Source organism: Panicum virgatum, chromosome 5N (assembly GCF_016808335.1).
Source record: "Panicum virgatum strain AP13 chromosome 5N, P.virgatum_v5, whole genome shotgun sequence".
In the NCBI taxonomy this organism is placed as follows: Eukaryota; Viridiplantae; Streptophyta; class Magnoliopsida; order Poales; family Poaceae; genus Panicum; species Panicum virgatum.
The window spans coordinates 16,900,292-16,912,675 of NC_053149.1; the positions used below are offsets into that span (position 1 = coordinate 16,900,292).

General features: G+C 52.2%; 1 protein-coding gene across 2 annotated transcripts; it reads right to left on the reverse strand.

Annotated features, from left to right (window-relative positions):
• Positions 1-431: 431 nt before the first annotated feature.
• On the reverse strand, positions 432-6,750 carry LOC120676901 (ABC transporter B family member 21-like). Of its 2 annotated transcripts, XM_039958231.1 has the most exons (11): positions 6,582-6,750; positions 5,866-6,399; positions 5,358-5,755; positions 5,018-5,256; positions 3,708-4,233; positions 3,300-3,573; positions 2,377-3,212; positions 2,027-2,293; positions 1,557-1,820; positions 1,177-1,470; positions 436-1,064 (listed from the first exon to the last, which is right to left on the reverse strand). In XM_039958231.1, exons 2-11 carry the CDS (start codon positions 6,239-6,241, stop codon positions 711-713), a joined length of 3,828 nt encoding a protein of 1,275 aa, XP_039814165.1. In that variant the 5' UTR covers positions 6,242-6,399; positions 6,582-6,750; the 3' UTR covers positions 436-710. The 2 variants fall into 2 exon arrangements, with proteins under 2 accessions (XP_039814166.1, XP_039814165.1); XM_039958232.1 differs by lacking the exon at positions 6,582-6,750 and having other exon boundaries at positions 432-1,064; positions 5,866-6,241.
• Between the last annotated feature and the right edge of the window lie 5,634 nt (positions 6,751-12,384).

The window sequence follows — 12,384 nt, forward strand, 5'->3', positions numbered from 1 at the left end:
TCAGAAAATATAGTTCAGAATCATTGGCCGATTTCGACACCTTTTAGTATTTGTGCCATTAATTTCCATGGTAGTATTTCTTTTCACGTCAAACTAACCATATTTCTTTGGGCCAGACCTTGGAAGTTGCAGCCTCTTACAACTTTAAGCTGGTTGCCATGAAATTTCTGCTTCCGCAAAAGCCATTCTTCAGCATTTCAGCTCAGCTTTTTCAGCCATATGGCCAATCATTTCAGTGTCATATACTTCTATCGATTGAACTTGGCATTTTTCTTAAGTTGTACTGATTTCTAGTTATGAGGTGATGATAAATAAATTTGAATAATAAGGTGAACAATTTCTGAACTGCTCTCTTTCCTGAGCAGGGCCGTGTCATTAGTTTGTTGCAGGCTAAATGGGTACTGCCATACAAAACGGAAAACAAGAGCAAGAACATCAGAGGTAATTTCATAATCATCATCTATTTGGTTTCTATGTTCGAAGCTACATATACAAATCTTTAAATTAAAAATTTATATTAAGGACCAACTTGTTGCATTTACATTTGGTCCTTGCTATTAGTAACATTTTCCTGCTTTGGTGGTATAAGCAATTATGTATGTCATCAATAGGGGAACAGAGGCTAGCACCTGACTTGCTACACAGGTTGTGCCAGCGTTGCTCATATATGCTTTAGCAGACGTTTTTGCAGGAACTCATACTACCACCCGCTATGAAGAGGCTGCCGAGTGAAGGGCGACGAGGGACGCATATGCGCCATCCTTGATGTTTATCAAGGCATCGTGCTTTCCCTTCTCGATGATCACCCCATTTCTTACGACTGCGATTAAATCTGCATTTTGTATTGTTGATAGACGGTGCGCGACGGTCACTGTTGTCCGGTTCACCATTACTCTGTCTAGCGCATCCTGGACGACTCGCTCGGATTCAGCATCCAGTGCGCTGGTTGCTTCGTCCAGCAGCAGGATCCTAGGGTCCTTCACGATTGCGCGGGCGATTGCCACGCGCTGCTTCTGCCCTCCTGACAACTGAGCTCCACGCTCTCCAACCATTGTGTCATACCCCTACATTTTTCAGGTAACAAGCACTTCTCTCAGCAACAGTTTTTGTGCTTAATTGATTGCATACAAAAGCCACATTAAAATTTCTTGACAAAACCGGATGAAAGAAACTAACCTGGAGCGCTGAACTGATAAATTTGTGAGCATTTGCCAATTCTGCAGCAGCTATGATCTCAGATTCTGTTGCTTGTCCATCTTTCCCATAGGCAATGTTTGCCCTTATCGTGTCATTAAACAAAGCTGGTTCTTGACTGACCAGGCCCATTTGTTGCCTTAGCCACCTTAGCTGAAACTTCTGTATGTCCACGCCATCGAGTAGTATATGGCCTACATCTGGGTCATAGAATCTTTGAAGCAATGAAATTGCTGTCGATTTTCCACTACCACTCTCTCCGACAAGCGCAACAGTCTGAAAAAAACACTAGAATTGTTATGTTCTAGTAACAGTAAACAATGTTAACTCATACAGGATTTAAATGTTAGAAGGTCACATGCCTTTCCAGCATGAATTGTCAAGCAGAGGTCCCGGAAAATCTGAACATCTGGCCTTGTAGGATATTTGAAACTAACATGCTGGAATTCAATATTTCCTCGCAGTGTCTCAACAGTCACTCCTGCATCCTCACTTGGGTCTATCCTTGACTTTCGATCTACAATTGCAAATATAGAAGATGCAGCTGATTTTGCTTTGGAAGAATCCGATGTAAGGGTACTTGATTGTGACACTCCAATAGCCGCCATTGCAAGAGCAAGAAAAACCTGCATATAGGTGGCCAAATTATCAGAGCTCTTCATTTGAAAGCTACATGGTACTCACCCCAAATCACCTTTTTAGAGAAAAAAACATAATCCAAATCATGTTGCTTTGACTTCACATTTATTTAGTCCTGTAAAACATTTCTTTCTTCCTTAATACGAAAGCCACCTGAAGTAAACATTTTATCAGTACTACATAGAGTACTTACCCTGAAAACTTTAGGGAAGGTTGTCTTCCTGTCCTCAACAAGCCGAGCACCAGCATAAAAGCTAGCTGCGTATACCCCGAATAGCAAGAAAAAGGAAACACCAAAACCGATTCCACTTATAATCCCTGTCCTGATTCCTGTTCTAAGGGGGCCTTCACATTTCTTCTTGTACAAATCCATGACCTTCTCTTCAGCTGAAAATGAGGCTACTGTTCTTATGCTGCTTACTGCATCATTAGCCACTTGGCTTGCCTCCTCATACATCATCTGCATTCACAAATAACTAAATGAAGTTTGATGCAATCCACAATAAACCTAAGGCATAGACAGTTCGGTATTAGACAACAAACCTTGGCATCTGCACTGAAACCCCGAATAAACTTCATCTGGATCCATCCATTTAGGCCAATAAGTGGTATTAAAGCTAATATGATGAGAGATAGTTCCCAGTTTGATACAAAGGCAATTACCAGACCAGCAACTAATGTTGAGGAGTTTTGCACAACCAATTGAAGCGCATCTCCCACAAGTCCTCTAACTTTCGCTGCATCAGCTGACAGCCTTGCACCAATTGCTCCACTTGAGTTTTCTGGGTGATCAAACCATTCGATCTCCATATTTACCACCTTCTCAAATGTCATCAGTCGGATCCTTCTAATCAACCCACACCCAGCTACTGAGAAAAGGTACGAGCTCAAAGGGAGTGACAAGAAGTACACTGCACCAAACACCAAGAACATGGATGACCAGAACTGTGAATCCTTCCTTAGTAGATGTGGAGGCTCATAGAATGCTTTGATCACATTTGACAGAAGTATAGAAAAGATTGGGAAGATAACTCCACTGATAACTGAGGCAATAGAACCAAGGATAAGCACCGGGATCTCTGGCTTGTTAAGAGATGCAAGCCGACTGAGAGGCACTTCCTGTGGCATCTCATCACATAGTTTGTTAGATGAACCATCCTGAATATCAATCCCAAGTGGCATACCAAATGGTACCGAGAATGAATTGTGGCTACTGTTATCACGGGATGACCTCCTGCTAGCTGATTTATTTATTGACATTTGTTTGCTCGAACGAGCATTGGAATCGCCCTTCCGAGTGTCCTGCCGGTTTGCTTCCTGTAGCCTTATCAGCTGGCTATAAGCTCCTTCTGGATCTCTTAGAAGCTCATTGTGTGGTCCTGATTCAAAAGATTAAATGGTTAAGTGAAGATGCAATGGGCAAACAAAGACCAGCAAGCGATGATTTCGATGTTTCACAAATATACCTTTTTCAACTAGTGTTCCTTGATGAATGACAGCAATGGTATCAGCATTTCTAACAGTGCTCAGACGGTGAGCAACTATGACAGTTGTCCTGTTTGTCATGACCCTGTCAAGAGCTTCCTGCACAATCCTTTCAGATTCAGCATCCAGAGCGCTTGTAGCTTCATCTAATAGTAGGATTCTTGGGTCTTTCAGAATAGCCCTTGCAATGGCAATTCTTTGCTTCTGTCCACCAGAAAGCTGTGTCCCATGCTCACCAACTGAAGTATCAAAACCCTGTGAAATATCAGAAACAGAAGAGACCTCATTGCATGCTGCATAACTATCTGAACCACTGAGCGATGCTCATACATGTAGATTATCACCATCACTGAGAAATGTAAAACTTGCTGCATAAACAGCATTCTTACCTGAGGCATTTTATCTATGAATTTGGCAGCATTGGCAAGCTCAGCAGCAGCTCTAATTTCCTGATCTGTTGCATTATCTTTGCCATAAGCTATGTTCTCCTTTATGCTGGCAGCAAAAAGAACTGGCTCCTGGCTGACAAGGCCGATTTTACTTCTGATCCACCTTAACTGGAACTCCTTGAGATTAACACCATCTATCAGAACATCGCCAAGCTGAGGATCGTAAAACCGTTCAATTAGGCTGATGACCGTGGATTTACCACTCCCACTCTGGCCTACCAGTGCAATTGTCATGCCACTTGGTATACTGAGGGAGAAACCCTTGAATATTTTTTCATCAGGCCTTGTCGGATAGGAGAAATAGACATCCCTAAACTCGATATCCCCTCGGATGTCCTCCAGCTTCCTTCCTGAGGTGCTGTAAGCGTCGATTTCCGGTGTTCTGTTGATCGTCTCAAACATTTTGTATGCAGCGGCTTGCCCACCTGCAAATGCTTTCATGCTTGGTGATGCCTGACCTAGAGCTCTGGTGAATATGGTAAAAGAATGTCAGGTCACTGAATGAGCTTGAAATATTAACAGAAGAACACTAATGGAATTAAAACCAAAAGAGACAGCCAGCCACCCTCCAAAAAAATGAACAGATTTGGTTGAAACCTACTTGTTTTAAGTACATGAATAAATATAAACTCTCAACCGCTGAAACCTACTTGTTTTAAGTACTGAATTTTGTACATTTTGGAGTTGATTTTTCAGGTTCAATTGATGCCATCTATTTTTGTCGAACGAGAAAAGTATAATTAGGTTGGCCTTTCGTGTTTGGTTGAACCTGCCAATAGGAGTTGTCAGTTAGGTACCAACAGTCCAATACACTAGTAACTTGAAAGAGAAGGGACAGGGTCCATGAGTGGCTTCCTAATAGTGAAGCAGTCAACCAGCCCAAGTTCGTTAAGCAATTTGCCCACGATAACAAGGTGGCCTCATTGTCTGAAAAGGGCCGTATGGGGACCTAACCCATCCCAATCACCATAAACACGAAAGCTTTATCTGTTGCAACCTCCCCTTGCGCTAACAGCTTGCAAGTACGGATGATGAAGCAGGTTGTTAACATCCTCCGCCGTTAGCTTGATCGTGCGTCAACTACCAAATGCAGTAGTTTCAGATATTCCCCAGGATTGCAAACCAAGAAAATGACTGAACTAGAGAACCTACGAGTCTACGACCTACCTACTAACTGGAAACACAGGAATGGAAAAAACTAATTTCAGTTACTACTGATGTCACTGGTGTGGAATGGGATATGAACTTACAGAGAACCGGTGAGGACTGCAAAGATCACATTCATGACCTTGGCTCCTGTGTACCCTTTCTCCAGAATCAGCTTGGCACCGTACCAAATCCCCAGCGAGTAGCCGCAGAAGAGGAGCACCATGACTGTGCCCATCCCGAGCCCCGCGGCGAGGCCTTCCCGGACGCCGGACTTGTACGCACTCTTCAGGGACTTGTTGTACTTCTCCACCGCCCGTTTCTCGCCGGTGAAAGACGCAACCTGCAGCAGCGCTCGTCAGTCATGGTCACATCAGCATCGCCCTGTTGCGGAGCGGCTTGATGTATGTATGGATTCGATTCTGCTGCGTGCTCAGCGCTTACCGTTCTGATGGAGCCGATGGTCTGCTCCACCACCACCGACGACTCCGCGTAGGCCGCCTGGCCCAGGGACGCCATCTTGGCGACGACGTTGGACATGACGGCGCCCGCCACGACGAGCGGCGGGATGGTGGCCATCATGACGAGGGTGAGCAGCCATCCCTGCGCGAAGGCGACGATGAAGCCGCCGAAGAAGGTGACGACGAGCTGGATGAACTTGCCGACCTTCTCGCCCATGGCGTCCTGGATGAGCACCGTGTCGCCGGACATCCTGCCCACGACCTCGCCGGTGCTGGTGTACTTGTCGAAGAAGGCGATCTCCTGGCGCAGGATGGTCTTGAGGTACAGGTTCCGTATCCGCGCCGCCTGCCGCTCGCCGGTGATCATCCAGCACGTGACCTCTGCTCGCGGCGCGACACAACAAACCGGCCGGCCTTAGTCTGCGTGCTCAGTGCCCTGGCTCCTCGCGTCGCGCGGCGCGACAGGGAGAGAAAGAGAGCGGCGGACTTACGGACGAAGGAGGCGACGGCGGATGCGATGGCGAGGTAGATGAACTCGAGCGAGACGTTGGAGACCCGGTTGACGACGTCGTGGATGCTCATCGCGCCGCCGAAGGCGTCGATGAGGTTGCCGAAGAGCACGGTCATGAAGGGCATCGCGGCGCCGTTGGCGACGGCCCCGAGCGCGCCCAGCAGCATCAGCGCCACGTCCGTGGAGTCCGCGAACGCGAACAGCTTGTGGAACGGCACCCGCGTCGCCGCCGCCGCCGCGCGCCCCTTGCCGCCATTGCCCGCGCCCGGGCTCCGCGCCGAGGCGCCGGGGGTCCCCGCGTCGGGCGGCGCCGCCGCCGCCGCGCTCGCCTCGGCGGGTCTCCAGGACTCCGGCATGGCCCGAGATTCGCTCGCTCAGGAACGGCCCCGCCGCGCGAGGCTGCTGGGCAGCGCTGCTGGTGGTCGGCGCGGCGCGGCGCTGCTCTGGTCGTCCGGTTGGTGCTGCCTGGCGCCGCCTAGGTCCTGCTGCATACCAGCGGCGCCTCACTCACCACCTGCCACGGCCCAATAATAGCGGCCACATTCATCAGCGGATACATCTCATCTCAGTGCCGCACAGCTCAAAAGAAGGCGGTAGCAGAACCTCGGGACGGAAGCGAACAAGCGCAAGAGCAGGTAGCAACAGTAAGTCAGTAACAGCAAATCTGAATCTGCAATCGCTCTACTAGCGGAGTACCCGAGCAAGGCGGTCGATCCGGGATGGGAGTAGGAGCAGAGCGCGGGGGTTGGCAGCTTTCGCACTCGGCGCCGGGCGCGGAGGCAGCGGCGGCCAGCAGTCACCACACCACCGGGGAAAGAGAAAAGCGAGTTCGGAGAGAGAGAGGCGCAGTGATTAAAGCTAGTAGGAGACAGCAGTGGCGCTGCTGCGGTGGTGCTGGAATCCATGGCGGGGGCGAGCATATATATATATATAAAAGAATTAATTAGATGTGTGCCATTATAATTTTTTTGTTTTTGAAATACACCATTACTATTCAAGAAACTATGCCACTGCCATTATAACTCTGCACATGTTTGAGATACGCCATTGTATACGTTTGGAGACGATTTGGGCCCGGTGTCAGACATACCCGGGTACCGTATATTTGTATGGACAAGATTACTCATTCCTCTTCTCTCTCTCACTCACTGACATAAGGGGCTAGTCCTCAGCGCTCCGCCCCTCCCCTTCTACCTCCAGCGCGCATGGGGCGGGCACGCTTACCAGCGGGGCGGGGCTGCGGCGGCCGGTGTGCGGCGGGCGGAGCGCCGCGAGGGCGGAGGTTGCTTGGGCGTGCGGGCGGAGCGCTGCCGCCACGGGGTAGCCGGCGCGCGGGTCCTCCCTCCCCCTCGAGCTCCGCCGCCCCCTGCTCGAGCTTCTCCGCCCCCTTCTCTCCAATCAGCGGTGCTGGGAGCTCCATGCGCGGCGGAGGTAGAAGGGGAGGGGCGGCGCCTCCGCCATGGCCCCACGCGGGCCGCGCCTCGGCCATGGCCCCGCGCAGGCCTGGCGCTGGCGAGGGGGTGGGAGGGGCGGCGCTGGAGCGGGAGAGCTGGCGAGCGGCGCTGGCCCCGGCCTCTGCCGCCACCCGCCGCCGCCCACTAGTCGACTTGCCTCCCGAGCGGCAGGCACGACGCCCTGGCATCCGTGTCGCATTCCGACGACACCACCATGTCCATGGGGCAGGGCTGCCGCAGCCGAGGAAGAACACAGCCGGCTCGCCGCCGCCGACACGGGCACGCGTATGTGCTGGTGGAGCGCCCAAGGGTGCGGCGGGGCGAAGGCGAGCCAAGGCCCCGGCGGCGTGGCCCCGAAGCTCAACAAGTGGCCCTCCCCAGCTTCCTTGCCCTTGGCCCGTGCTCACGCCACGCGCCCCGCCGTCGCCGTCGTTGCCGCAAGAAGCTGCTCGCGTCGCGGCGGGGGGTTCGGTCGACACCGTCCTCTCCGGCCGGCCGTCGCGACGCAGCGAGCTCATCGCGTGCATGCGGGCAAAACGTGGCGCGTGCGGTTCGTCGCCCTCGCACGTCGCGGGGTCTCGATCGATTCACCGCCGGCCGGCGAACTGAAACGAAGGTTGGTAGCATCGAGCTTACTCTGTGTACGAACAATACCCACAAGGTCCTTCGCATGTTCTTCCCTCGGCGGAATTTCTTTCGCCAGCCGGCTCACCGGCGACCGGCCGGTGATGGGTCGCCGAGTGGAGCAGAGTGACCGCACAGTGCACAGATCGGAAGCGCGGGAGGAGATGAGCCCGCGGAAGCCGCCACTGGCAGCGGCACTTCGTACCAGCATGGGGCGGGAGGGCAGGTGGAGCAGGATCTCATCGGGGATCTCGCGAGCCAGCTCCTCACCTTTCCCGTCGCCGCCGATGACTCCGCCTCGCCGCCGACCCCGGCCATGGGCGAGCACGAATGGATGCGACAGTGGTCAGAGGAGCACCCTCTTCTATCCATTTAGGTGGGGTGGGGGCAAATCGTCTATACGAAAATACCGTAGGGGTGGGGGACGTCTCCATACACTGCAACTGGGCCCAACCCAGTGTCTAGCGTATACAGTTGCATATTTCCAATATTCGGTGAATTATAATGGCATCGGCGTAGTTACTTGAGAAGTAGTGGTGTGGTTCAAAAACGAAAAAATTATAATGTCACGATTCCAAGTAACCCTATAAAAAATAAAAATGCGGGGGCGAGGCGCACACGCCCTGCTGAACAGTGAACACTCACCATGGCATCAACTCGAGCAGAGGCGCGCAGGAATCCGCATCCGGTGACGGTCCCGTCCGCGTCGACTCCCGGTGCCGGTGCCGGTGCCGGTGGGCAGTGGCAGCGCTCTCCGCCGATCCGGCGTCTCCTCTCGAGCACCCACCCGGCTCCAGCCCCGAACCCGTGGTTATAATTGCTGGGCCGGACGCCGGGTATTTATAGCTGTGGGGCTTTCCCTTGGCAAATCGCAATTCAGAATTTCAGATCACACGCTTTTCTCTAAACAAATTGTTCTTCCTTTCTTTCGAGAAAAGGAGAAGAGAGGCCGGTGCCAGTCAGTCACACACACCCTGTCAAGAAAGCACTCTACTACTTTTTTTTTTGGATGTGTAGTAGAATATCAGAATAGCCACTCTTTTCAGTCACTCTGTTCGTTTGGCTTTTCAGCCAATCAATCATCAGTGTGTTTTTTCATACCAAATTTCATCAGCCAACCAGTAGTACTGTTCTTTCGTAACAAATCAGTATCAGCCACGAGCCACAGCTAAGCGAGCAGAGCTGAGTGTGAGCAGCATAGGCACACAGGAACTCAGGAAGTAGCATTCAAATGTCAGGGAGATGATAACTCCGCGTTTGAATAATCGGGTCATCATCGCCAATAACTGACGTTGTATGGGTCGGTACAGCACTTGAGCAGCCTCGTTAGCGTGATCGTTTAGCAGCACCGGTCGGTACTCGGTACGGTGAAACACGGTGGCCGGCCCGGGCATCATTGTTGAGTAATTGCAAGTTGTACCGCGGCACTGGTTGTCGGAGGACCCCATAGCATGTAGATGCAGGCGAGGCGAGGGATATCTTGGTTAACTCCAACAAAAAAACACAAAACAAGAGACGCAATCGGGAGTTTGCATCGCGCATGCAAAAAAACCCGATCTCTAACCGCGCCTCGCACTCTTCTCCCGCCGCCGCACAGCTCCTGTTCGCAGGCTGCCGCAGCAGCGGCTCGACGCGCGCACCACGCCTGTGCGGCTCCCCATGGCGGACCTCGCCGGGGGCTTCCGCACGCCGGAGCTCCCCGTCACGCTCCCTTGCTCCAGCGGCCGGCGCCGTGTCCACCTCCGCGGCGTGCTGCAGGCCGCGAGGCGCCGTCGCCACGCCGCCGTGCCCAGGCCGCAGCTCCCTCGCTGCAGGCCGCCGCTCGCCGCGCTCGTCGCGGCCCCACGAGGCGCGGCCATCTCCCCTGCATCCCGCCGGGGAGCCGCGGCCCGCGTCGCCCCATCCCCTGCATCCTCCGCCGGCGAGCCGCGGCCCGCGTCGCCTCCTCCCCTGCATCCCCTACTGCAGCGAGCATCCCTACCGCCCCGGCAGTGCGTGGCTAGTGGAGCGGCGGAGGCCATGGCCGAGCCCCGTCCTTCTCCAGCGCTCTCCTCTGCGACGGCAGCGACGGCAGTTTGCATTTGAGGAGAGTGAGAGTGTATATTTGCACCGTCTCTCTCCATCGACGGCAAAATGCCTCGCGCGTTGGCTCGCCTGTTGGAGAAGTCGCCGCGTGCGCACAGTAGCGGCCGGAGACGCATTTTGCTTTTGCCTCGCCTGATTGCGTCGCCTGTTGGGGTCCGTCTTAGATGGTTAGGCAGCAATCTGCTGGGGCTGCCTGACGCGCGGTACAGTAGCAGGGCGTGAGATCACGTGGCCGGGCGGCATCTCCCACATGATTGACACGGAGCCTAATCTCGACTCCGTCCGACGTTTATATTTATTAGAGTATATATATATACTTACTTTACATATATACTCATATGTAATTGTAAATATATAATCAGCTGCTAATGACCACGGTTCGTGCGTGCGAGCTCGCTATCGTACGTACACCAGTCACGCGTTGTGTCTGTCTGTGTGCGAGCGCTTCGGCGGCACACGTGCTGCGGGACGTACCGCACACGCATGGCGCGGCCGCAGCAGCTGACGCTTGGCGCGCGGCGCGGCCGGCCACACGGCCCTCCGCTCCGGCTTTTGCCCGGCCCGGCCGTGCCGTGCTACCACTACCAGCCGGCGGGCGCAGAGGTACACCCCAACCGGCTAGGTACCGTACTGGTAAACCTGTTGGTTGGACCAGTAGCATTGGATGGATTTGTCCGCGTGCTCGTGACATTTTGCGAATTTCCGATGCATTGGACGGGTCTTGTGCGTGGTCGTAACAAAAACCAAGATGCTTGTCCTCTTCTCTTTTTTTCCCCTATCTCCTCGCATTCGTCGTTTGTCAATTGTGATGCACTACTACTCATTTTGTGCTTTTGACAAGTTCCGGTAACAAGCAAGTCACAGTAGTCCATTCCCACGCACCAAAAAAAAGGGGACAGTAAAGCAGTAGTACCGTGAGCCAGAAACTTGGAGGATATACATCCATACAATCCAAACCGGATAAAGCATGTGGTGCCGATCTGCTTCGTCCAGCGGCCGGCGCGGTCAGCCATAACAAAGCTCGCTTTTCTTCCAAGATTTCCGCACTGGATTTTTGCCGGTGATGCCCGTCACCGCCGTGAAAAGGAAACCACCCCATATTTCCAAAAAAAAAACCCCCCACGCGGCCGGGTGTCGAGCTCGCCGCGGTTGCTGATGACCTGGTCGGTTGCTCCTGCTGCCGCGCCCATCCCTGCATCAGTATCCTCGTCGGAGCAGCCGAGCCGCAGTGTGTCGGCAGCACTCGGCATGTATGGGCTATGGGCGTCGGTTAGTTGAGAGGGCGGTGTCGCCCTCTTGGCCGCCCCGTCCGTCAGCCGCGCACGGGATCGGAGGTGTCTGGTTGACACAAAAAAAAAACAAAAAAAAACAAAAAAAAACGAATGTATACATGGAGTATTAAACGAAGTTTATTCACGAAATTTTTTTACGGATGAGTGTAATTTTTCGAGACGAATTTAATGATGGTAATTAATTCATGATTTGCTATAGTGATGCTACAGTCTTTTGATGTGTATTGTGATGCATCAGGTACGGATCTTGGCTCCAGTTTCATCCCTGTTTGTCTTCGCCGGATAATATTCGGCCATTAATAAATGTTGTAATGCAACAGGTACGGTCCTAGGCTGCGTCCTTATACAGGATCAGCGAGTGATTGATTATGCTTCCAGAGCCCTCAGGCGACATGAGGAGAATTATGCTACCCATGATCTGGAGCTGGCAGCAGTCGTACATGCATTAAAGATCTGACGCCATTATCTTCTGGGCAATCCGGTGCATATATACTCAGACCACAAGAGTCTCAAGTATATCTTTAACCAGAGTGAGCTAAATTTGCGCCAGAGGCGGTGGTTAGAATTGATCAAGGACTATGATCTGGAGATTCATTATCATCCCGGCAAGGCTAATATTGTTGACGATGCACTGAGTCGCAAGGCGAGTTGCAGCTGTGTCTCAGCTACAGTTCTGCAAGAGACTTTGTGTCAAGAAATGGAGAAGATGAATTTGGCTATTGTATCTGAAGGCACACTTGCTAATGTTACCCTTATTCCTACACTTCGAGATCAGATTATTGTTGCTCAGAAAAGTGATGTGGGCATGGGTAAGATTATACAGAGGCTCAGTGAAAATGATCCCAGAGTTCAGTGTTTTCATCAAAATAAGGAGGGGGTTCTATGGTTCAAGAATCGGTTAGTGGTACCTAAAATTTTGGAGCTTCGGAAGCAGATTCTTGATGAGGCGCACAATTCTAGATACTCAATCCATCCCGTCAGCAATAAAATGTACCAAAATTTGAAACAGAGGTTTTGGTGGACGAGGATGAAGCGAGAAAATGC